The 25,980-nt window shown below is 31.6% G+C and overlaps 2 protein-coding genes across 2 annotated transcripts in view; one reads left to right on the forward strand and one right to left on the reverse strand.

Moving 5' to 3' along the window:
- Window positions 1-1,612: 1,612 nt before the first annotated feature.
- Window positions 1,613-23,024, reverse strand: LOC129227655 (double-strand break repair protein MRE11-like). The gene is given in 6 exon segments (XM_054862246.1): window positions 1,613-2,726; window positions 2,728-2,819; window positions 4,801-4,987; window positions 7,036-7,802; window positions 10,516-10,603; window positions 22,888-23,024. Coding segments are annotated over 5 exon segments (1,992 nt in total). The 5' UTR covers window positions 10,601-10,603; window positions 22,888-23,024; the 3' UTR covers window positions 1,613-1,865.
- Window positions 23,025-23,508: 484 nt separating this feature from the next.
- The window catches only part of LOC129227347 (DNA-directed RNA polymerase II subunit RPB3-like), a 29,375-nt gene continuing 26,903 nt past the window's right edge, over window positions 23,509-25,980 (forward strand). Inside the window, exon 1 of the mRNA XM_054861891.1 lies at window positions 23,509-23,686. Within this exon, the coding sequence (XP_054717866.1) occupies window positions 23,601-23,686 (86 nt within the window). The 5' untranslated portion in view covers window positions 23,509-23,600. The remainder of the gene's footprint in view (window positions 23,687-25,980) is intronic.

Raw genomic sequence — 25,980 nt, forward strand, 5'->3', positions numbered from 1 at the left:
TTAATTAATACATGAATATGTTAGTGATTTAATGAATGGTTGAATTAGTAAATGAAATTATCAATTTTAATTTGCCCCGCATGCACATGACTAATTGTACTAAACATTGAAAAATAAGCTTAATATTAAATAAATAAGTAGTGCACTGAATATTAGTAGGTCTAAATTACCATTTTAAATGTTCATAACAAAATCTTTATCATTTTATAATAACTAAAAAAAATTAATACTACACAAAATATTACAACATGAGTATCAATTTTTAAAAATTGTTTGTACAACTGTATATTTTGATCATCAGAGACAAATTTTTCCTGACTGGAATAGACCACAAGTGGTACTTCATGGCTAAAATATTACCAAATAGGTGAAGCAAAAACACAAAGTAAATATTTCACTATTTCACTTTGCCCTATGTTCCTCTACATGCTTATTTTTTTTAAAACAAAGTTGCCATCTGTTTTTAACACGCTTTTATTAGCTTCACCTGTATGTATATATGTATCTTGTAACAGAATCTTGCAGCTCAAATTTCGCCCACTTCCTGCGATCGGATTCTTTTGAAATTTGGAACGCGACATCAGACCGGATGACAATGCAATATTCTATAATCAAATTAATTAATTAACGCTTTTAATTGTTAGCTTCCTCCAATTTTAATCAATATTTTGGCATACATCCAACAATGTGAAAAAGGAAATTTTTTTAAAAATACATCAAATATAGCTCGTAAAAATTATTTAAAAATATTTACAAAAACCTTTAATTTTTCTGCATCAGACAAAATTTGTTCCAATGTTCCAAGACAATTAGAACATGAAATATAATTGTTTTTAACTAATTTCATGCCAAAATTTAGGTGAGCCTTCAATTGGAAATTCATTGCTGATCAGACCATTGTTGAACAAAACTTTTATTCAAATGCATCTCAAATTTTCAAAGTAATATAAATATGATTTCCGCAAACATACATCGATGACTCAGAATAGCTTCCCATCGTGGTGCCCTTATCTTAACTTTAAGATATTACCTCGCACTCGTTTTATATACGAAGAGAAGTAATTGCAATTTTGTCTGATAATTCTCCAACATAAGACTAAAAACGAGAAAAATAAAATAATAGTTTAAAAAACTAAAAAAACAGGCTTTCGTAGCAAAATGAACTAAAAAGTGAAAAATAATCTTTGGATGATAGTAATTGACCAATCACTTACGTCAAGCTACACAATCAATACCAAAAAGCGTGGGGTGCTGTCTATTTACATTTTTGCTTGGACAACAAATGGAAGAAATTCGAGACAACTGATAAGAAGCCCCCCACGCTTTTTTGTATTACATTAAAATTAAGTGATTGGTCAACTACTATCATCCAAAGATTATTTTTCACTTTTTAGCTCATTTTGCTACAAAAGTGTGTTTTTTTAGTTTTTTAAACTATTATTTTATTTAAAACCCAATTTCTGACTGTTTGGCTCCAAATTTGTAATAATTGTTCTTAATAATGAATGAAAATGATAAGCTTGGGTCACAGATGGGCACAACTGTTGTATATTAATACATATATAAATAATCTAATTTTGAAAAATAAACATGAAAAATATGTGTAGTGCACATAAAAGAGTTTTAATGAAGGTCAAAAATAGATTCCAACGATGAAATTACAACAAGTTTTAGCATAGACATCAAGCAAAATAAAACTTTTTGAACAATTACAACGTAACAAAATTTACATCGTTTAACTTTTGGTTTTAGAAGAATATTTCAATTCCAGTTACAAATATTTTTAGCATTTAGTTCAGTTTTATGCACATTTGATTTTGTTGAACGAATATTATGTAGGGTAATCATAGGATATTTTTCAACAATTAATCTGAAAAATCAAAAACAACTCCCCTTCTTCCATTCTGTTTGGCTGTTTTCCGTCTCTTGACTCCCACGTCTTCATCAGACTCTATTATACAATCGTCATCATCTTGTGTATTTCTGCCATTACTGAAAAAACTACTCAGATCTGTTTGTTTACTGGCACTCCTACTAGGCATTTTACGTTTTGAACTAACTTCTTCTACTTGCTTTCTTGAAGCTGCTCCTCGAGAAGTGTTCCGACGTGATGAAGTGGTGGAAGAACTTTCGCTGGCAGGGGAAGCAACTGATGTTCTACTACCTCTACTACCCCTTCCACCTCTACTTCCCCTACCCCTTCCTCGACCTCGAGTTTTTGGAGCCTGGACTTCCATTTCATCAGCGAAAATGTCATCATCATCACTGTCATTTGATGACCGTTTTTGGATTGATTGGTTTGCTTTCTTAAGTATTGACTGCAACTCTTCCACTTCTTTTTCAGTATTTTGCTGTCTTTCCTTTTTAAACTTCAAAATTTCTTCATCAATATCAGTACTTTCAACTTTTTTTTGCTTTAAATGATTTTGGGTTTTATCAACTTGATGATTGACAAGGCAGCTGATTGCTTCTTTAACCTCCTTATCGACAAACTCCTGAACAGCATTGCTAACTCCAAGCTCTGACAATACTGCTAATCTCTTCTTTTCATCTGTCAGTTCAAAATATTTTTTAACCAAATCTTCAACTCGACTCTGATCTAAGGCTTCTCTCTTCAGAATTGTTTTTAACATCTCATTATCGATTTCAGTATCTTTCAGTCTTTCCCCCTTCTTACGAGTGAATTGGAGAATGTCTTTGTTGTTTGCTACCTTTGGAGACATAGCTGTGACCAAACCGATGTACGCTGAATGTTTCAAATGTCTGTGGATGGAATATACGCAGTCGTATAAGAGGCTGATTAGGTTGCTTTGGATGACCTGCAAGAAAAACAAAAGTAATAATAAGTACTTAAAAGTTTACAGTGAACACACTAGATTTATCTAATTTTATCAATAAGAACATAACAATTGAAAAAACTTCTGATTTGCAAAAAGGGGGTAGCGAGGCATTATGTCCACATTGTTGGCAACAGTTAATTGTACATGAGAGTTCTTGTTTAATATTGAATAAAAGCTGCATTCGACTTTAAAAAGTATAAATAATTTCATATGATGACTTCCACATTGTCAAAATATTTAAAAGGTTTCAATCACTAAAAAGCAATTCTAGAAAAGATAAGGAATAAACTGAATTGTCCACTAATCAAATGGCATGTCAACAATGGTCAATACAGGACAAAATTCCAGGGTTACTTAAGGCTTTATTTGACAGATTTGACTGATTTTCCCTTGCTTAAAATGCTTATAACTCTTTTCTTCAGTAATTAAGGACCTTTGCTCCTTTGGACCATAGGTAGAAAATCTTCTATAGCGATGCTTTTTCTGCGCCTTCCGATGAAACTAAAATTGAGACGATACAATAAATATTTGTGAGTAAAAAGATCAATTTTCAGTCCTAAAATGGAATTTCAAATAAAAAACTAATCATTGTTTTTTTACCTTTCTTTTCCAAAATACAGTCTGTAAGCTTTATAAGCATTAACCAACATGAATTGTGAAAATTTCAATGAATTTGGTTCAGTAGTGTCCAAGTTTACCCTGGACACACACATTTGGAGTTAAAGATAACAATTTTTAAAACAAACAGTTCTTAAATGTAATAATACAAATGAATATTACTTTACAAAATTTATTAGATTGCAATTTGCTGCATTAAAAAAAACAACAACTTGAGGAAGCAAGAGGAAAGTGCTCACCAGAAAACTTTTGACACACAAATCTAAGATTTAAACGTTTCTAGAACAACTTAGCAGATACATTTTTTTAAATTGTTGACTGATTTGCAAATTTGGGGAGAAGGAGCACATTTAGCTAATTTTAAAAATGCATTGTTTTTTTACATATTTTTTACAAGATATTGTTGGCAATAGTCATTAAATTTACCTCCCTAACCTAGTATTATCTTTCACTACTAAATAATGTCACAGCATCTGTTTTTAATTAAATTGTAATAATCATTACACTTGTTTTTTTAAAAAAATTACCATGATAAAAACAAATATGATAATTTACATTAATAGCAATATAATTATGCACATTATGTTCAACAGTTGTTTCATTTTGTTAAATTTAGTTAATTTTACAGTAAAAAATTGCCTAAAATTTGTTGCAAATATGTAAACAAACATAAAATTTTTGTTGTTGATTTATTAGATTACGATCAAAATACAATCATTAAGATTCTACCAGACACTTAATTAAAAAGAATCTTTTATAAACAATGCAATTATATAATAATTCTACTGCATCATCGTAATAATTGTATGTATCAAACATATGGAAAATCTGTGGATTTTTATACGTTCAATTTCATCCATTTTTTTCCGCCACACCAGACTTCTTACGAAAAAGTGGACAAAACGCAACTCTGCAAGGTTTTAATAGTTTTAAGCAATGCAGTGCTCACATTTAAGGTTAAAATCTTTTAATGGTAACATGCATTTTCTCTCTGCGCTAGATAAGGAGCACATTTTAAAATCTCCAATGGAGGTGGAATGATTAGTGTGTGATAGAAATTGCCGGCCTAAAACATTTAGGAAAATAAGTATTTTAGGTCTAAAGTATTTTAGGTCTAATGGCAGGTTAAAAGAGGGAGATTTCTGGTGCATTTTTCACAACTCATAGAATTAGACAGTAGTCGAAGTACCAATCACAAAACAAAATGCACAAAGCATTGCAAGTGGAGAAAACCTTCAAAACCCAGTGAACAAAAACTTTCATTCACTAAGCATGGTAATTAATATATTTACAGAAAAGGATGAAAAGTCTGGTCAATAGCATTAAAATATATCTGACGAACCTGTATGCTCAGACTCTGCCTTTTCCAAAAATTGATCTACAAGTTCTCGACAATAATCCATAACTTTTTCACTGCTATCTGGTTCATTCAAAGTCAAGCTTGTTTCTTCTAAGTCAACATCTTTGATGAAGAATTGCCGAACTGTCTGAAGAGGGATTTTTTTAATTTCAAACTCCTTACCCGTAATCTAAAACAGAGCATCAACATTTACAATCAAATAAATAAGGAAATTTTAATTTTAAACTTTAAAATAATATTGATACATAAAGCAGCACAAAAAAAAAGAAAAAAAACATAATTTTCACTGCTAACAAGTGCAACATAGTAGATCCACCAATGAGCCATTGACTTGTTGGGCATGACACATAAACCTTAACTATTTCAATCCAATACATGAAAAATTGTTCAAATAAGTTTTCTTATTGTTATTTTTGTGTTTAAAAATACTCATCAGTTAAAAGAATGAATTTTTCATACTGTATTGAAAGTTTGTATAAAAGCTTGGTCGACCAAATCCATTTCATTCTGAAGTTTAAAAATTGAAAAATTAAACAAAAAAAAATCTTTTTTTTTTTTGATACATTAACATTAGTTGTTAGCAATTAAATGCAAAGAAGAAATGTCAGTTTGAATTAAAATAATTTCAATATTAAGCACTTAAACTTTTGTTTTTCATCTAAAATGTTATTTTACCATGCAAGGAACTGCTTTTCTAATAAATAAGGTTTGACTACAACATAGTAACCTTACGTGGAAACAAATTACTCCAAAATAGCACAGCATACAGCAAATGTTACTAAGTCCAGCATTTGCACTCTTTGATTAATAAAAGATTACAAAAGAAAAGTTAATTGATTAATTTATTTTTTTTAATGTTCTGTTTTGTATTGCTTGATTTACTTTTTACAATTAAAACTTGAAACCACCACTCTCCGTTTAAAAAAAAAAGGAAAATGTAGGATCTTGTCTCAGTGACACATCCATGTAATTTTGGTTATAAAATTGCAGAAATTAGATAAAAATAACAAATAATCAAGGTAAGTGTTTGTTATTTGTTAATAAAAAGATAATTCGGGTATAAATCAAATTGAAGCAAAAATACAAGAAAAGAGTAAGATTCTTTGAAATAATGTCATATATCCCCCTCCCTCCTCCCTTGGTGACATTTTCTTGTCAACGCCAAAGAAGCATTGCCAAGAAAGCAACATATGACGACATACGTCATACACCGTTCTTAGCAATGCTTTTTTGGCGCCAACAGGAAAAATTCAGATAAAAAAACATGATCAAAACACTTCAGAACACAATATACGTTAAAACATGAAAATACAGCAAAAAAAACAAAGCAAATATACACTTCAAAAATACCAGAAACTAGAAAAGTTTTTGTACACAAAGAAGAAACACTATAAGTTATTTAAAATGCTTAAATTAACAAATAGGTTAATAGTTCATGAAAAAATTATGTACCAATAGAAATAAAAACTTTATCCCAACATGTATTTATCGAACAAAAACTTTTCTCATACTCTACTAGACACACCTACATAGTTGATTTGACTGACATTTTCTAATACTAACATATCAAAACACAACTACTGAGTCTGAAAAAACACAAATTAGGCTTTCCTATGAGGTACATTACACAAAACAAAAATAATAATAAGCACTCCCAAATGTTCACACGATTAACAAGTTTGACTATATCCATGTTGCCATTGGGTTGTCAAACATAGGTTAGTATAGCCACGGAAGCCATGTTTAAAAAAATCATTGTCTTGTCGACGATTTTTGTAATGTGCTAAAATTCTAGTCTCGCCAAGGGAGGTGAGGGGATGTATCACATCTGTACCAGATTCTCATATCTATGTGCTCAAATAATGTCTTAAAAAGTTTACCTTTTCATTTTATATTCTATTGAAAAACATTAAGAACTGAAGGGTACAGGGAAAAAACTCAATCAATTATTTTTCAAAGTAATGAAAAAACAATGCCATGTAGTGGTTGCCAAAGTGTACTTTTCAAATAGTCTATTATCTCACGTACAAAACCCAGTTAGTCAGTTAAAATATTTGATTGAAAATAAGCGGTACTGGGGATCTCCATGAAACGGAAAATATTCCCATTATTTTCCTCAAAATTAGCTATTTTTGACTGTCGAGGGCTTTTCCCTGTAATATGCAATTCTTTGTACAACTATTGCGAAAAGCACTGTTCATTTCATATTATACTCACTTCAAGCAATCCAATGTGCTTTGGAACTGCTTCCCCATGGCACAGAGATGTTGCCACCGAACTCCCAGGCTGTGTGACAAAGAAAGACTGTTTGTCGTTCCACTCTTTTTCAATGCGACATTCGTGCTCATGTCCCCAAAACACAAGGTCCAAAAAGTCATCAAGAAACTGCTCTGGAATGTAATTCTTAGCTCCATGCTTGACACGATTCTGGTGTAACACCATTAAATTAAACCATTCCTCACATTTCTCCCTTGGGCGTAACATAGCTACCTTTCCATCAAGAAACATCCTATGAAGCCTTTCATCTCGAATAGAACCTAAACCATACAAACAAAGCTTAGTTTTCCCTTTCTGCAGCATCAATGGAGATATATTAACACTGTCCAGGTTCATGCACTTTCCAAAGTAGTTCACTAAACCAGAAACACTTAATAAATCTAACGAACAAAAGCATCCTGGACCAGCAGGATCATCATGGTTGCCATGGATAGAAAATATTGGAACTGACACATTCAAATTAGAATCTTCAAAGTTAACAATGGGATAGGCACTGTGCTTGAAGTTTTCCGACTGGTCACTTAAAAATTCAAACTGTATAGGTCTGTCCCCCATACAGTATTTTCGCATCAGAGACATACAGTCATGTAATATCTTGCGAGATGGCTTGTTTTCATGGAAAAGGTCTCCTCCGAGTAGAATAAAATCAACTTCTTTATCCACTGCTATTTTGAGAATTTCTTCAAAAGTGACCATGGAATCATTGCCTAAAAAAATAATAATATAGGATATATAAAACTATTTGTTACAAAAAAAAATCAAATTTCTGTTTTGCTAAAACAAAATCTGTTTCTCAGCATTAATTTATCTTGAATGGTTTTCATTAATGGAAATAAAAATCATTTACTCATTTAATTTTGTTAAAATATACAATAGAATAATACTAAGTTTTCCTGAATTTGACATGTGTGAATTTTTTGCTCTGTTTTATTGTCATTGATGAATTTAATTATAGTGTTTTTTTTTTTACATATATATTTTTTTAACTGTATAACATGAAATGCTTTAACTAAATGTACATCTTACTGCCTCTGTAATTTTCTTAAGAAATAAGGTGTTATGGGAAGGAAAAAAGTTAAACCATTAATCAAATGCTTCAACTTTTGTGTAGTCCATTTAGCATTTTAAAATTTCCCAATTTTTTCACATATATATACAGTGCAGCACCGTTTATACGTTTCTCTTTTATATGTTTTTATCATATCCGGCATGCTGCAAAATTGGGGCTCACCAGATTTTCAATAACAGTTGCCTGGACCTTTCCGGCATGCCGGAAAAAATCGAGTTTAGGAAAAATCCTATAAAAACATATGTTCAGCTTAAAAAATGAATATAAGTTCTATACATATCTTATTATCATTAATAAACAATTTAATTTCGTAAAAATATTTACTAACAATGTCATTTGTTACTTTAACAAGAAAAATATTGTTTTAAAAAGAATAATTTTATAAAAATTAAATTAAAACTAAGTAAGCAAATATTAAAGAAGTAAGTTACTGCCCCTGGTGCTAAAGAATTTATCAATAAATAAAAATTAAACTAATCTCTCTAAAAAGAACCTAAAATAATTTATTTTAAAAAATTATAAACAAATCTGTGTAACGATGATTGCTTCTGAATTGATTACTATAATTAAATCCATTAATGATGACCTACCACAAATAATAGGCACATATTACTTGCAATACACATTATTTATTTATTTATTTATTTTTATTTTTTTATTTTATTTTGAAAGAAGGTTATTTTGGGGATTTATTATTTTTTTTCCATACAGTGATTTGCTTTCTGATTGGAACTGAATGGAGAAGTTTGCTTTTGTTTTGATGCTAAGTAAACTTCCAATTATCCGGCATGCCGGAAAATTTGAATTTGCCGGCATGCTGGTCAACCTCGCTTTTTTCTGGCATGCCGGATAATGCAGGGTAATACAGTACAGATTCCACAAATATTACAAAATTGACCTGCAATTTATTTGCATAAAAACTCAAAGTTATTTCAGAGACATTTAATTTTTTTTTTAAGCAAAAGATTATAGTTTAAATCTTTCTATCTTTCCTAAATCACCAGGTGGATATCTTCTGTTCATACAGCTTTCAGGGTGGATTTTACAGAAGGATTCTGAGGAATCCCAGCAGACCCCCTTTAATTTTTCATTTTTGTATAATATTTAATTCATTTTCCCATTTGTATAACATTCAAAAATAACACTGCAATTTAAAAAAAAAAAAAATGATAGCTTTTTACCTAACTTCATTTTTCATTTAGGTCTAATAGCTACAAATGCATTACTTCTTATTTTATGCTCAGAATACATTCATTTGCAGTTTTCTTACCATTTAACAATTGGATTTTTATGATTTTTCCCTTTGTCTTAATATTAGTCAAGAGTTGTCTCATTACAAAGAAATCACAATGTTTTTTAATTAGCTACATTAGATTTGCATAAGATTAATTTTTTGTCATTGACATAGTAATGAATAGAATAAAAATTTTGTCACTAAATTTTCCAAGATATGCTTTTTTTAAAATGATAAGTTTCAAATGAGAAAACATATAAGAGGGGTGATCCAAAAATAATCAAAAGAGCATCGCTGCGAGCTGAATTTGCGTAATATGCATTTTTGCTACCAGGTGAGTGCAAATCATTGCCAATTCAGTGCCTCTGGTGTTGTCAGTCTCGCTTGTTAGGCTCATCTGCAGTGATTATTTTTGCTAGAGATGTTTTATTGTTGCTTCGCTTTTTGCAATGCCAAACAAACAACATGTAAATGTGAAATTTTGCTTCCTATTCAGCACAAATGGTTGCCTTAAAGCTCTGTTCAGATACGATCTGAAGATTTGATTTGCTGTCAAGATTGTTCTTCAGAATCTGACTGACAACCAAACAGAATGTTGAGTGGAAACATATTGTTTGTGTAAGGTGCTGCCCCACACACCTCACAGGCCTGGTGACTTTTTCTTACCCCCCTGAATGAAAAAAGGCATGAAACAACAGCGATATGAAAACAAAGAAGTCAAGAAAAAAATTAGGAAGAAGCTGTCATCCATTTCTAAAGATGACTTCAAAAATTGTTACGAACAGAGAAAGCACTGGTAAAACAGTTTTATTAGTTGTAACGGAGAGTTTTAAAGGGGGTAAGATCCTTTTTTAAAAAACATGAAAATATATATCTTAAAAATAATTCCAGTTTATTTTAGGTCTTTGCTTTGTATGTAATGAAAAACTGCGTTCTAAATTCCAAACCATAGGCAAACATAACCTGGCAGCATTGTGACGGCTACTCTGATCTTAATCACAGCATTACAACAATATCAGGCTAAGCAATCACCAACTATGTTTGTAACATTTTAAAGTAGAAAACTTTTTAAAACAATTACTATGCATGAAAAATTGTTAATTTAAGTAAATCATACCTCTGACAGCATCATTTTCGAGGTACCCTAAATGACAATCAGTAGCTAGCAAAATCTTTAACTTGTCTTCTTCTCTAAAACTCATGGTCTGAAAATAAGAGAAAATAAAATACTTTTTAGCATTTATAAATATAATAAATAAGATGTTTGTGTGTGTGTGTGGCGCGCTTCCCGGAAAAACGGTGAGGCCGAGAAAGATGAAATTTGGTATACAGGTTCTGTTTTTGCCGAAGATGTGCACCTCGGGCTTCGATTTTTGATATTTTAATTAGAAAAAAAGTTATTTAATGTTTTATGTGTTTTTTTGCACTTTTTAGTAATTTTTACCTCACAGACCCCGAACCAATCGCACCACACAAATATTTTTTGTACTATAGTATAGGAAATTTAATTTTAAATATGATGAATGAAAAAAGTTTAAAGATAGAGCAATTTTTGTATTTTTTATGAATTTTCGAAAAAACCTTTAATTTGCATGTTTTTCTGGGTTTTATTTTTTTCTAACATCATCCTGCGAGAAGTATCAAAGCCTCATTTCTGAAATTTAAGTTGGTAATAGTAAAAACATTTTGCCCTCTTCAGAAGAAAAAAGTTCTTAAAAATACCCAATAGTTTTTTTTTTTACAATTTTTTTAATGCTGAACACATCATGTCCTTTCACGCATCAGTCGAAAAAGCGTTCTTCCATCTTTTATGCCTGTGACGTCACTACTTGGATTTCGATTCGATATTTACGATGGAATCTTAATCGCAAGCAATGTTAATCTTTTTTTTTACTATATAGCTTACATCTACATTTTCTGACGTGATGACCACGTGTTTTTCCGGCAGCGCTTACTTTTTTTCTTTCCTTTTTTTGTTTTATTTAGGGATTGCATTTATTTCTTTTTCCATCCCCCCCCCCCCCCAAGCTGGACCTTTCGCTGTATCTATATTATGTTACATTTCATAGTTGTGTGCATTAATTCAATAAAAACAGCGAGATTTATTTTTATCTTTGTCAAACGCTACTTTTTGCACACTATGGGGAATTTGGCCTTTTTTTTTTTTTTTGCTCAACTTAAATAAAAAAAAGCGGTTTTTTTGTGATCTTTGTTTTTATTAGGAAATGGGTGGGGAGGTCAAAATAAATAGAGATGGATTCGAAAATGTAGAGATAGATTGTAAAGGTAGATAGCCGCCAAAGGCGGCAATCTTGGCGTAAAAATGTGAATGGCACAAAAAAAAAAGATAGAGATGGATTGATTAATACTGCTGCCAAATTTATTTAAACAACCGCCGAAGGCGGCAAACTTGAAGTAAAAGGTAAATGACAAGTTAGCCAAACAGCCGCCGTAGGTGGCTGCTTGCACAGAAAGGCGAATGGCGTAAGAAGGCAAACCAGCTGGTCGCCGCAGGCGGCTAGTTACAAATAAAATTTTCCAATCAGAAATCATGCTTCTACCTAGGAGCATGATTTAAAAATTGCTATTGCAATTTGAATTGTTATGAATTTTAAAGTATTTAAGAATAAATAACTGAAAATATATTTCACGGCTGAGCTTTGGTGAGAAAACATTCTCTTAACTTGTTCAGAACTAGTAAAAAACTAGTATGTTGTGGCCATCACGAAACTTTCTTCTATATCTTTCCTATAATTCTAATCCCTCCCTATGCTTGACAAGAAAGGAATATTCCCAACAAAAACAAAATTACGCATGCAAAAACTTGACCACCATCCCAATGTCTGAATTACCGCAAGAGCAAAGTAAAGAACGAAAATTGAAATTTATTTTAAAAGACTTGCTTGAATTAATTACAAATATTTTATTTGTTAACAAACATAAGATGGCAACAGTTTAAAAATTTAAATCATTGAGATAATTTTTCCGATCATTTCAATACAATTAAAATCACGAGAAATACGCAGAGGACAGTCCATTACGATTTATCTTTCTTATTGTTGCATTATTAAAGCTATTTTTATTCGCAAAAAAAAAAAACACCTCTTCGAGCGATTGGCGCCAAAATTGAAACAATGCCCGTTTCCACATGGATTCAAATTTATTCCAAATTTCATCCAGAACGTAGCATTACTTCTTGAGATATGGCACTGGCAATGAAAAAAAAGAAAGTTCAATTGCGCCACCCCCCTTTTCAACTGTTAACGCCGAAATAGAATCAGCTCTTATACCCTCTAAGGGCTACTTGTCGATAAATTTTTGTTTGATTCCGTTCATTATTTCTTGAGATACAGCAGTCACAATTGACGACAAAAAACGTTTGAGTTATTGACACCAAAATTGAATCAGCACCTGTTCCTGTTGATGGCAACATATGGACCAAATTTTGTTTGATTCTGCCAGTTACTTCCTGGGGAATAGCAAGCACACATAACTCAAGAAACACCCCATTGCTCCACCCCCCTTGGAGGAATTCGCGCCAAAAACCAATGGGCACAAGTTCACATAGGGGCACATATGTGTACCAAATTTCGTTCGATTTCATGCGGTAGTTTTTGCTGTAGAGCGGCCACAAAAACTGGTCACACACAGACGTGACACACACACACACACAGACAGACATTTTCCAAAAATGGTCGAAATGGGTTCAGCACACCTCAAAACGTTCAAATCCGTCAAAATTCGAAGATTTGCATGAATCCAATACTTTCTTCTATATATTAGATATAGAAGAAAGTAAAAAGGAAGAAGTACTTTCTCCAGGCCCATATGCACGGGTAGAAACCGTGCATATGGGCCTGGAAAAGTATAAACATCAATTTTTTCTTCTCAATCTGCTTTAGTTTTCGTTTTACAGCCAGTCAAAATTTTGAATTTTTCGTATTTTCCAAACTATGACGATGCTTTTCATTGATTGAAAATAAATTGTATTTCATTTATTTTTCAGCCAATTTTTATGAAAATTTACAGTAATATTAATGAAAATATCAGGTTTTCAGAAAAAAATATAAAAAAATTCTAAGTATTATTTTAAAAATAGAAAAAAATTATTTTCATAATTTTTTTTCCTGAAATTATGAAATACGTTAAAGTCAATATCAACCAAATTGAATAGGATAATCAAAAAAATTATTTTTTCCTGATGATCTTCGATGTTTGTTCTGCCATTTAAAAGAATAAAACTAATGGCTTTTTCAGTTCTTTATATTTTTAGCTTAAAAATATATCTGCTTCATTGTTTTTTTTTTTTTTTTTTGAGCAATAACGATTGCTTATTGTTCTCATTTGACTGTTTTTGATGTTACGCTGATTTTATTTTTCCACCAGCACCCTCTGCAGCACCACCGTCGACCGACCGCCACTCGATGCTGCTCCTCTTGCGAAAACTGTCTCCAGGTTGTGCCCATATCCTACACACACACGCATACATTCACACACCTACAAACTCACACACCTACACATACACACACACATACACACACTCCTACACATACACACACTCCTACATGTACACATACACACACTCATGACTGCACACAGACACAAACACACATGCCTACATATATACACACACGAACACCTACACGCACAGCAAGCACTGCATACACAACACGCACACACATGCATACATACACAACACGCACACGCACCCACACACATGCGCCTACACAAACACACACGTGCATACATACACACACACGCTCGTGATTGCGAAAAACATAATTTGAATTTAAGATGCCAAAAATGCAAGTTAATATAATATTTTTTTAATTTTATCTATTTATTTTTTTATTTACCCACACTATTATCAAATAATGATTATATTTAAAAATATAAGTATTTTAATAATTTGCACATAAAATACTTTCAATTTTTATTTTACTTACATAAATGCTATTTTTTACAAAATTCATTATATAGTACACTAGTGCAGCCAGAAATACCCTCTGGGGAGGGGGGTTTGGACCAAAAATACCTTCTGAAAAGGGTTTTTTGATTTACAATACCTTCTGAAACAGATTTCTTGATCAAAAATATCTTCTGAAAGAGGATTTTTTCATCAAAACAGTCCTTTCATATGCAGAAACTACTGTACTAGAATATGCATATATGTTAAAACCAATGCCTTTGAGAGAATCTTAAAAGTGTGCTCTGCCATTTAGAAAAATAAAATTAATGGCTATGCCATTACTTTTTATGTATGTATGTATTTAAAACAAAATATTTTCATTACCCAATTTGTTTACATATCTGTATTATTTGCTAGAATAAAGAGCCTACAAACACAATTTTTAATGTATTATTTTATTAAACATTCAGCATCTATCAAATCAGCCTGTTATTCCTATTATTTACAAGATATTTTTTTATTTACTTTTTCTCTGAAATATTGATTCAACTTAAATGTTTTTCCAACTTCTTTATGTAGTATGATGATTGATATTTTATCACCTTTTGCAGAAAGTCAAACTTTTTCAGAAATATTTTGTGATGCAGACAAATAGTTTGAATTCTTGTTCTGATTCAGTTCGTAAGTTTAGGAAAATTTGTTCATCTTCAGACAAATCATTAACATTTTCCATAACTTGTGTGCTTCATGACTAAATTTGTGACAATGAGTTAATGTCAACTCTCCCACACTACATTTATCTTCCATTTAGGTAAACATAAGCAGCTCTAAGCACACAGAACATCTAAATGCAACTTACTGCAGTAGTTGTGGAATTAAAGTATCTCAAAGTTTGACTCAAATATCTGTCAGTTTCAGTCTTTATGTTCAGTATTTAATTTGCTTCTCTGTGTGTGGGAAAATCCTTTTGCTCCTTGAAACATTGATCAAAAGGGAATATCAAATTTTAAGAAAAAGTTTTTTTCTGACTCAACAGTATACTTATTTGTAACATTGAATCAGATGGCAATTAAGGAATAGTTTCAGAAAATACCCTTTAGAAACTCTCAGTTTAACAATATGATCCTTTTTCTTGCAATAAAACTAGAACAGTCCTTTAAATTTATAACTTCTTGTACAGGACTATGAGCCTAGCTGTTTGGTAGGAATATACCGCGCGTAATTATCATTTGACTGCAATTTTGAGTTTGAGTGCTCAAAAATTTTCTTTTATTTTTGAAAAACAATAAAACGGCTTTAATAATCAGACATTTAAAAAAGGCTATTTTTTATCAACAAACATATTTGTATGCCCACTTGTTAAGAGAAACTCCATCTGAACAAATTTCATGAACTCCTTTTTTACATACACGACAAAGCAAGTTGCATAGTTTATTCCTTTGATTTTTTTTTTTTTTGTTTTTTGTTTTTTTAACTGTGTAATTCACACTGTTGCAAGTTTCACCCAGAAAATTTTTCTTAAGTAAAAATATTTTTTCCTATCCCTGATGTATTTTTGGGTTGCCAATCATTGCTTCTCTTTTTCATCAATAAAAGCTCATAGGAAATACCCCACTTTAATAGTGAAGCAGGCGTTTGCATATGCTCTATGTTGTACTGTTTCCATTAAGTTTAATTGAATTTTCCGATCAAAAGCTACTGAGAAGACGAAAGTATTTATATGCTTTCAACTTCATATGCTTTGTATCAATAAGTGTAACTTCTTCAGCACTCTATGGAACTCTCTGCGCCTTGCAAGAGACAAATGAATAAATGATGAGTAAAGAGCATATATGAATAATGAACTTCTGCATTACAATAGTATTTCTGAGAACCTCCTTTCTACCCCTCAGCCCTCACGAACCACTAGGGGTTATCAAACCACTGGTTGGGAAACGTGTACATGAAGAAGGATTTGTGTTTCACTTTTGCAGTATGAGAACATTTCACAGACTGGAAGAAATATGAGAAGAGAAAACTTTTGAATAGGCTACTATGTCAGTAGCACAGTGAGAGGCCAAAGGCATTGGTTTTAACATACATGTGTATTCTAATACAATAGTTTATGCATATGAAAGGACTGTTTTGATAACGAAATCCCCTTTCAAAAGATATTTTTGATAAAGAAATCCCCTTCAGAAGGTATTGTGTTGATCAAAACACCCCTCCAGAAGGTATTACTGTTCCAAAAAACCCTTCCAGTAGGAATTTTTGGTCCAAAAACCCCCTCCAGAAGGTATTTCTGGCTGCCCTAGTGTACTATGTAATGAAATTTGTAAAAAAAATAGCATTTTTTTGATTAAAATAAAAATTAAGAGTATTTCATGTGCAAATTATTCAGATATTTATACCTATTTTTAAATACATTCATTTTTTGATAATAGTGTGAGAAAATAGATAAATAAAATTTAAAAAAAAAGAAAAAAAAACAGTGAAGCGGATATATTTTCAAGCTTAAAATATAATGAACTGAAAAAGCCATTAATTTAATTTTTTTTTTTTTTTAATGGCAGAACAGACATCTAAGATCACCAGGAAAAAAGAATTTTTTTGATTATCATATTCCCTTTGGTTGACATTGACTTTAACGTATTTCATACTTTTAGAAAAAAAAAATAATGATAATAATGTTTTTCTACTCTTAAAATATTACTTAGATTTTTTTTTAGATTTTTTTCTGAAATTCTCATACTTTCATTAATATACTGTAAATTTTCATAAAAATTGGCTGAAAAATAAATGAAATACAAATTATTTTCAATCAACGAGCAGAATTGTCATAGTTTGGAAAATACTAAACATTCAAAATTTTGACTGGCTGTAAAATGAAAATTAAACCAGATTGAGAAGAAAAAATTGATGTGGATACTTTTCTACATTAAAGGACTAAACTCACCAAGTTTTATCAAAATCTGTGTCCGTGGGTATCAAAATGCCATTTTTTTGGTTGAATTGACATGGAATGACCCCATATTAAAAATTCGTAGTTAATAAACCACGAATTTTGAGGGAAAATGTTTTTTTCCAGTAAAACAAAAGACTGTCTATGTACGCGGGTTTTAAGTTTGCGAACACGCATTCAAAATACAGACAAAACATTAGAAAATCAAAACGAAAAAAAATATTTCAGACACATGTGAGAAATAGTATATCAAACTAATTATTGCTGCAAAATAGATCTGAAGCTTTGATGTCCACTTGCCATTAACTTTCTCTAAAAATCTGCACTAAAATCCACATCCTCACTCCTCAGTATCACTGCCTCCAATATTTAAAATTAATTCCTTCCTTTTCATATATGCAAGGGTGATTGTGAGTTCATCAAAAAATACCTGACAGTTTCAACGAGGGGGAGTAATCTTTGGCCCCTATTACTTAAGTGCACCTTTGCCATAGTTTTAAATAGTTCTGAGTCAAAATATTGCGTGCACATTTAATTAAATTTTTAATGGATTACAAAGTTACTTTTGAGCTGGTGTTATACAAATTATCTTGACATTTGTACATCTTAAGGGATAGTTGTCCATCTTAAGGCTCTTGCAGGTATATTTGATAAGTATTATATAATTTAAAATAAATTGCGGAGGTAGGGAGATAAAAGCATAACGAAAAAAGATCATAATTCCGGTATTTTCAGACATAAAAATACCGGAAATACGTCCAAAAATACCGGAAATTCGGTAAAATACTGGACCACAATCACCCCTGCATATATGATTCACTCATCAGTTTTTACATCTGATCTTCCATTAAAAATTTCATTCTTTTATCAATCATGATTGAAATAAAACTGATCCTAACGATACCGAATATGATCCAGCAAACTCAATACTGTAATTTTCTTACTCCAACCCCTAACCAATAAATATTCATCCTTTCCATTTCAGAAAATATAAACAAACACAAGGAGCAAAAGTCATAAACCTGAGCTCTGACTAATCCAGCTGCAGAGGCTGTAACCAGGGTTCGAAAATATCATGATATTTTCAAAAATATCGAAAATATCCGATATTTTGATATAGGGTCAGGTGGGGTAAAATGGTTAGTCAAAATATATGGTTTTAAAAACAAATTATTTTAAATTAAATTTGTCTTTTTTTGAGTGGGACATTATACTTGGCTGTTCTGAATTCTATTTTACAAAATATATTTTATCAATAGATTATTTTTTAGTGAAAGGTAACACTTTAAATTAAAGTAGATAAATTCAAGCTGCCTTTTGTTTACTTTTTTTAACTTCTATCTCCAGCTCCTGATTTTTGAGAAATTTTTATTACTGTGTCATAATATCTTTAGTTGGACATTTTTGTTGCTGCTTAAACTTACAGGGAAGAAAAAAAAATATTTTCTATTTTCAATCTCATATTTTGAAAATGGGGGAAAATGGGTATATAGTTAGGCTTATCATTCCAGCAATTTGTTTCAAAAGATACAGCATATTTTCCTTTAAATGAATAATTAATCATTTTTGTGGTTAATTTAAAATGATTGAAACATAAAAATATGCCAATGCCATGACTTTATAAAATAAACTTTGCTCCATCATAATAAATAATAAGAACCCAACGGTATACTTAGTCTAGAGTTTGTGTGCACTTGCACACAAAATAACAATTTTCACAGAATATGCTGGGTTCAGCCTGTTGCTGGTCGTTACATTTGTACTTGATTGCAATCAGATGCTACCAATTTCTCTAATGTACCTTTAAATTCTCAGAACACATCCTCATTTCAATCGAAAAATATACGTCACAAAGCACGATTTTGTCACCTTATAAAGATTTCAAAAGTGCAATATTGTCTGCAATTTCAACAAGGGCTTCAGATTTGACAACTACCTGCATGAGTTATTTAAAACAACTTAAACGTATGCTGGAAAATACAAGAAGTATTGACAAAGATGTAGAAAGGCTAAGAGTTGAAAGTGAAAAAAATAATAAATTAAAAAACAAGAAAATAAAAAATAGTGGAAAAAGAAAGTTTCCATTCAGAGCCAGTATCTGGAATAGAAACTGATAAAAATATGCTTATGAAGCAAAGTTTAACCACAGGTGCGTGGGTATAAAGATTATATTTAGAGAAAACAAGCAAGAAAGAATTTATTGGAAAATATATGGCTGTTGAGGAAAATATTATGAGATGATATATTTTTAAAAAATCCGAGAAGGGGGATTTTTTTTATTTTTCCTGATGTAGACGACATGGATTTTATTGAAAACATCAAATAATAAAAAAAATTAATGAGCCAGAATTTAACAATAAAGGCCATTACTTTTTTAAAGAATGACAAGTATGGATATCATGCATTGAAAGAAACCTTATTAATATTTTGTCAAATTTACTGTTCGCACTGTTTTTTTAAATTAAATAGTTAAATTTTGGCTCTCCTCTGATATGCCCCCCTCTTGGCGAGATTTTAATTTTTCGCTCGATACGAAAATCGCCAATAAGGCGATAACTTGGCAACCCTGGTTTTGCAACTTGAACGCTGGAAAGTAGTTTCTCTAAGTCTGTTTTTGCACGTGTATGTGTTTTAGGAGGTAGGTGCTCATATGTTTCGCTCTTAGGGAGATTTTAAGTTGAATACTCTAAAATAAAGTTTCAATTCAAACTTTATTTTAGAGTATTCTTTTTCTTGTTGTTTTTTAATGTTAATTTAGTTGAATTTTCTATTTTAATTATGAGTTCGGTTTGTGATGTTGTCCAAATGTATCAATTGAAATTTTTGAATGAATCTTCTTTTTCTTTTTCGTCAGGTCGTCCAACGTTTGGACGTACCGGAGTCCTAAATAGATTTTTTATATATATATTTTATATTTAAATATTTTTGTAAAGTAATGATAATAAAAAATGGGATAATTTCCCTAAGAGCGGAACATATGTGCACTGCCTCACGTGAGGAAGTAAAAGAAAAGTAAAAAAGGTAAGTGAACATATTTTGAATTATTGTGTTTTTAGTGTGTTTCTGGTAGTTTGTATTTTGGTCTGGTTGGCATTTTTGTAGCACAAAAATGGTGTTAATTTCACATAAAATCTGTGACTTTATTGTATACTGAACGGAGGAGATCTGTGACTTATATCCGACTGTGATGTATATTAAAAGTCGGAGGGATAACGGACCGAGCGGCAGCGAGGTCCTGGCGAGCCCGAGGTCTCATAGTACTTTCGTAATGAGACCGAGGCAGGGGTCTCATTACGAAAGTACTATGAGACCGAGGGCTCGTATCCCGGAGAAACAACGGAAAAAAATTAATGCATTAATTTCATTAAATAATTAATGACATAATTTGAATTTTTCCTGTTGGCGCTAAAAAAGCATCGCTAAGAACGATGTATGACATATGACGTCATACATAGTTTTCTTGGCGACGCTTTTTTGGCGCCAACAGGAAAAAGTCGCCAAGAGGGGGGTATATCAGATTTGTTCCTAAATTTTGTTAACTGACTCTTACGTCTATATTATCACACTGTAATGAACAAATAATATGTTTTTTTATCACTTCATAGACTTCAATACCCATTTTACCCCATAGGTTACCCATTTTCACCTGCATGGGGTAAAATAGGCATAAAAAACATATAGTCATAAACACTCCTCTCAAAAATAAATTTGTATCAAATTATGCGTGAAAATCATTTAATTCTACTCACAACATATGTAATGTATACGTATAATCACGCCCACGATAATGCGGCCGCTGGAGGAAGAAACGGGTGATCACGTATACGTACGTGATCATGGTCGTGAACGGATTAAGCAGAGATGCCAGATGTCTATTCCGCTCAAAGGCAAAGACGTACCCTTTCAATTTCTTTGGAATGCCCCCCCCCCCCTCTTCCCCCCAGAAAAAGAGATAAAAAGACTCTTGTGGGTAGCGGGTACCTGTCTTTACTACTAGATTAATTGTTTAAGTAGACAGATGAGTGCTAAATGTAGTAAATTGTATGTATAGCAGTATTCGAAATTACTGATGAACCACTGGACCCAGTCCAGTGAAATCCGCCTTGGATCATCGTAAAAAAATAATAATCAGTAGTCTGCGGGATCAGCAACCACTGCTTATTTTTGATGAACCTAGCCTATGTTTGACTATGCATTAGTCAAATCTTTGCTTATTTTTTTTTTCACTGTTCTTTTTTTTTCCAAATAGCTTCACATAATTTTAACTTGCACATCCATTTTATTCAGAATTAATCATACTTGGTGTGTGCGGAGGAGGGGGGGAGGGAATTACATCCTGAAATTAAGTAAAAATGATCAAATTAAATTCTCAAAATTTTGGTAGCTTTTTTTAGGGCTGCTGGATGAAATAGGTTTTCAGACAGAACACTTGCTCCAAATCAAAAATTTAAAAAAAATTTTCATGAAGTATATTGAAAAATCAACATCAGTAGCAAAATGTTTTACTTTTTGCTTTGCATTGTTATTAAATATTATGTTAACCATTTTGAACTTTATTTGCTGTACAGTAATTTTGCACATTTAAATATATATATATCTGCTTGTATCTGTTACAGTCTCGGTTTTATATAATGTTTTTAATTAACTAAAATGAAAGTTATACTTAAAATAACTCAATAGATGTAATTATATAGTGTAAACAATTTTAGGTGCAAACATTTTTAGTTATAAATTTAAAACGGACCCGTGATGTTGTCTGCGGACAGTACATGTTGACTGGTCCAAATGATTTTTTTCTGATTTTTTAATACTGTAAAGTTTCTTAGCATTTCCAGGAATTATATTTAGTTTTAATTCTGAAGAAAGTCTTCCACTATTCTCAGTGCTTTTAAGAGCTGAAAGAAACTTTTTTGTCAAATTTAGGAGATAAGAGAAATTTTCTTTCGACATTTGTTATCCACCAGTTAAGTGGACACTCCATCCAACCTATTACATGTTTATCCAAATTCATATGAGGCAGTAACACATTAAGACAGAAACTGATAACATGCTACTCAAAGCTTAGAGGAAGAACTTGGATTTTAAAGATTGAACAAACGTGTTGCAATGTATATACGTCAAACCCGGCATATAATAAAATTTGTTGAGACAGAAGGCTCATTAACAGTTTGTATTTTGTTATAACTCCACTTAAATGTTTCACTATAATGCATAAAAATATAACATTGAATGAAATGCACATAATATAAAACTCTTTTTGAGAAAAACTTCTTAATTTCCTTGCCTTTTCTTAATTGACCTTGAAACAGATTTTATGGATAAATCGAAGAGAAAATTTTAAACACGATTAGCTACACACTAAAATGAGCAGCTTAAGTCATAGGGGCCATCGTGTTATCTAAAAGTAATAAACTGCAGGTAAATATTTAAATCACTGGAATTTTTAAAATCATTTGAAGGAATCGAATGAACACAATAATACATCTAACTAAAAAATAAGTGAATGTGCTGTTTCTTTTAGTTAATTTACACACAAACATCATTTAAAAAGAAAAGAAAAGAAAATTAGTGTACAGACGAGTATGCAGATAAAATTTTTAAAATACTTCAAATTACGATTGGTATAAAACGTTACTTACATCAATTCCTCAATTACTATAATATTTATTTTGATGATCAATCTTTCTTTTCCTATTTTATTGCATCACATAACTCTGTCAAATTTAAACGAAAGTAAGTTATCTATGCTCGAAAATCACATTGTCAACAATCCCGCTTCTACATCAGATTTTATTTTACATTCGGTGCTGCTGAGTCAAACTAGGTGATTGAAGATATGAAGCAAAGAGCCCTCTTCCTCGTTTCACAATAACTGGTGGGAAAAGCCTTCTCTTTCTCGTTCTCACTTCTTTTTTGATTCAAGACCAATGTATTTAGTTATTAAATACAGAATACTACTTCATAAATATAACTTCCGAAAAAGAGGAACCATATTCTTTGCTGTTAGCTAGAGTCCCTAGAAACCGTACTGTTTGCAACTTCATTTAAAACACTTCCTATCTTTTTGCAAAGATAGAAATAACAAAGTGTTGGCATAAAAAGTGTTAAGCGGATTATTCATTTTTATTTTTAAAGCTTTTCTGCTGCTATTTAAAGGTTGCACAAGATTTATTAAAGAAAAATCTTATAAATCTTTTTATTTTCCGCGCGTTTGGCAGTGCATTGATATAGCGCTAACTTATTAATGTAATATAATGTTTTATGTTATTTTCTGTCAGTGCCCTAGTAGACGAAGATATCGATCGTTAAATATATATTTCCTTTAAATTTCTGGCCTGTTTAAGTATATAAAATGCCGTACGCTAACCAGCCATCAGTACAAATAAGTGATTTAACGGAGGAAAATGTGAAATTTTTTATCGAAGATACTGATTTAAGGTAATTTCTTTCGGTTCATACTTACATACTTTCGACTTGTTTAGTAGCACATTCTCAGTTTAAATTATTTTTAGCTTTTTATTACAGTTCTTAACTTTCTGCTTACAGTTCTTAGCTTTCAATGTGTGTTTCAAGCCTAATCAAGTTGATCATCAGTGTTCTTTTATCCTTAGAAATAGTAAAAAACTGTGTACTACTCTGCTGTCCACCCGTTCGCCACAAACCTTCTAGATGTATAACAGCTGTCAAACAGCTTCCACACAAAATGTATAGCCCACATTTCTGTGTAACTATGTTTCTAATATTCATATTTGACCTTATTTTTTTATTTCTGATCAGTTGCTGCAGCATTGGGAATTATTTTTATGTTTCTCAACTAACGTCCTGTACAGAACACAAACAACAAGCATTATATTTATTTGGCAGAGTAGCAATTATTTATTGCTTGCAGGAGCATCACAAGAGTGCCGATTTTTTTTTCTTTGCAAAATTAGCCAGATTTTGTATAAGCTGATCCCTCTAATTTGACTTTTAAAAAGGTTCCAAAAATTATCAGTTTTATACACCGAAATATGCGTTATTTTGCTTTCAGATTTGCTCTTTTAATAAACAATTAGTGAAAGATCCATTCTTGTTTATCAGAATTTTGTGAAGGGTCCATTTTGGTTGATTGGGATTTTGTGAAAGAACTATTTTGGTTGACCGGATTTTTGTGAAGGATCCGTTAACGAACCCAAATATCCTCTGGCTGGACCCCTGCTTATTGATATTTGAGAATACTTTAAACAGTGGAAGATCCAAAAGTTTACGAGTTTCTTCCTTGTTCAAAGTAATTAGTACCCTTGCATGTTGTGCACATATGTATTCTACCTTTTATGTTAATTGTTAATCGTATCAAAGAAGTGTCAATGGGGATATCGCGCTATCACATATGCTTGAAATCAAAAACAAGTAAAGTTAGATGTGCAAAATGTATTTGAGCAATCCTCCTTCTCAATATATATTTCCTTTAAATTTCCCCAACCCCAAAATTACTCTTTATGACATAAAATAATACACTGTAACTCATTAGCTGTGATTGTTTAACAAGTGCAATTTCATTCAAATTTATGGTTATTTGTTTTTAACTCACTAGAAAAAAAGTAGAAACTGCTTTTTGACATTTTATTGCTGTTACAGAGAAAATAGTTCAAAATTATTGAATGTAGTAGTTAATCCCCTTACAGTTGGACAGTCCCAGAATTACATGTTAAATGGACGAGATATCTCGTCGTAAACTGTAAGGTGGTTAAATTATCTCACCCCGTAATCAGTGGCGGATTTATCACAGGGTTGGCAAGTTTTTGGCAGTTAGTAGTTTTAATCATGGTTTTTGACATTATTGTCAAAAACCTAAATTTCTGTCCAAAACCTGACTAAAATTTGTATTAGCAACAGGGTTCGCCGATCAGTGGTAAATCATGTGATTTTGAGGCCCCAGGCGCAACCTGATCCGTAGGCCCTCTAATTGACACATGGAAAATTATATAGTTTACTAGTTATTTACAATGCAGAAAATCATAACTTTTTCTATTTTTTGAATCAACAAGTTTTGCGGAGTGGGGGTAGTTACATTTTTATTTAAAAGGGAGAAACAACAACATTTTACGTTTCTGACAAAAAAACGTTACTGGGAAAAAATTTGTCTTCTCTGTTTTTTCTTAATTTAGGTAGTGCGGGGGGTGAGATCTAAGCCCCAATTTCAGGCATCTAGCAAAATCCTAACTTTTTACCTGTTTTTCCAATGCATGTAATTCAGTGATGCAACTAGAGAACAAAAAAAATAGGGTGGTGGGTGGGGGGGGGGTTTCATTTGGTAAGAAAAAAAAGGAGAGAGAGAGAACCTCTGATCAGATAGGGAAGAGAGGGAGGAAGGGGGGTACTCCCTCGGAAGAATTTTGAAACTTGTAGTTTTAAAACTCAATTTTAGACTTTCTTTGCTGATGATAGGGGGCAAAAAGGTGCAGCTGCAGGCAGTCCTGGATCTGCGCACCTGCAGACCCCGCAGTGCGTATATTTTTATGATGTAATAATACATCATTAATGTAACAAAGTAATATAATATTCTTTTTTTATTTTATATTCATAAAATTATTAGTAAGGTAACAGTTTTAATTCGTATTCAAAGTGCCTAAATAAATATTAAACATTGGTCAGAAAAAAAGAAAATGTCTTATGACTGTGCACCAACTAATGCATTTTTTTTTATATTTCTGAATCGCATAATTGTGTAAAAGCAGCTACCAGAAGAAAAA

The sequence above is a fragment of the Uloborus diversus genome, chromosome 8 (assembly GCF_026930045.1).
Source record: "Uloborus diversus isolate 005 chromosome 8, Udiv.v.3.1, whole genome shotgun sequence".
Lineage (NCBI taxonomy): Eukaryota > Metazoa > Arthropoda > Arachnida > Araneae > Uloboridae > Uloborus > Uloborus diversus.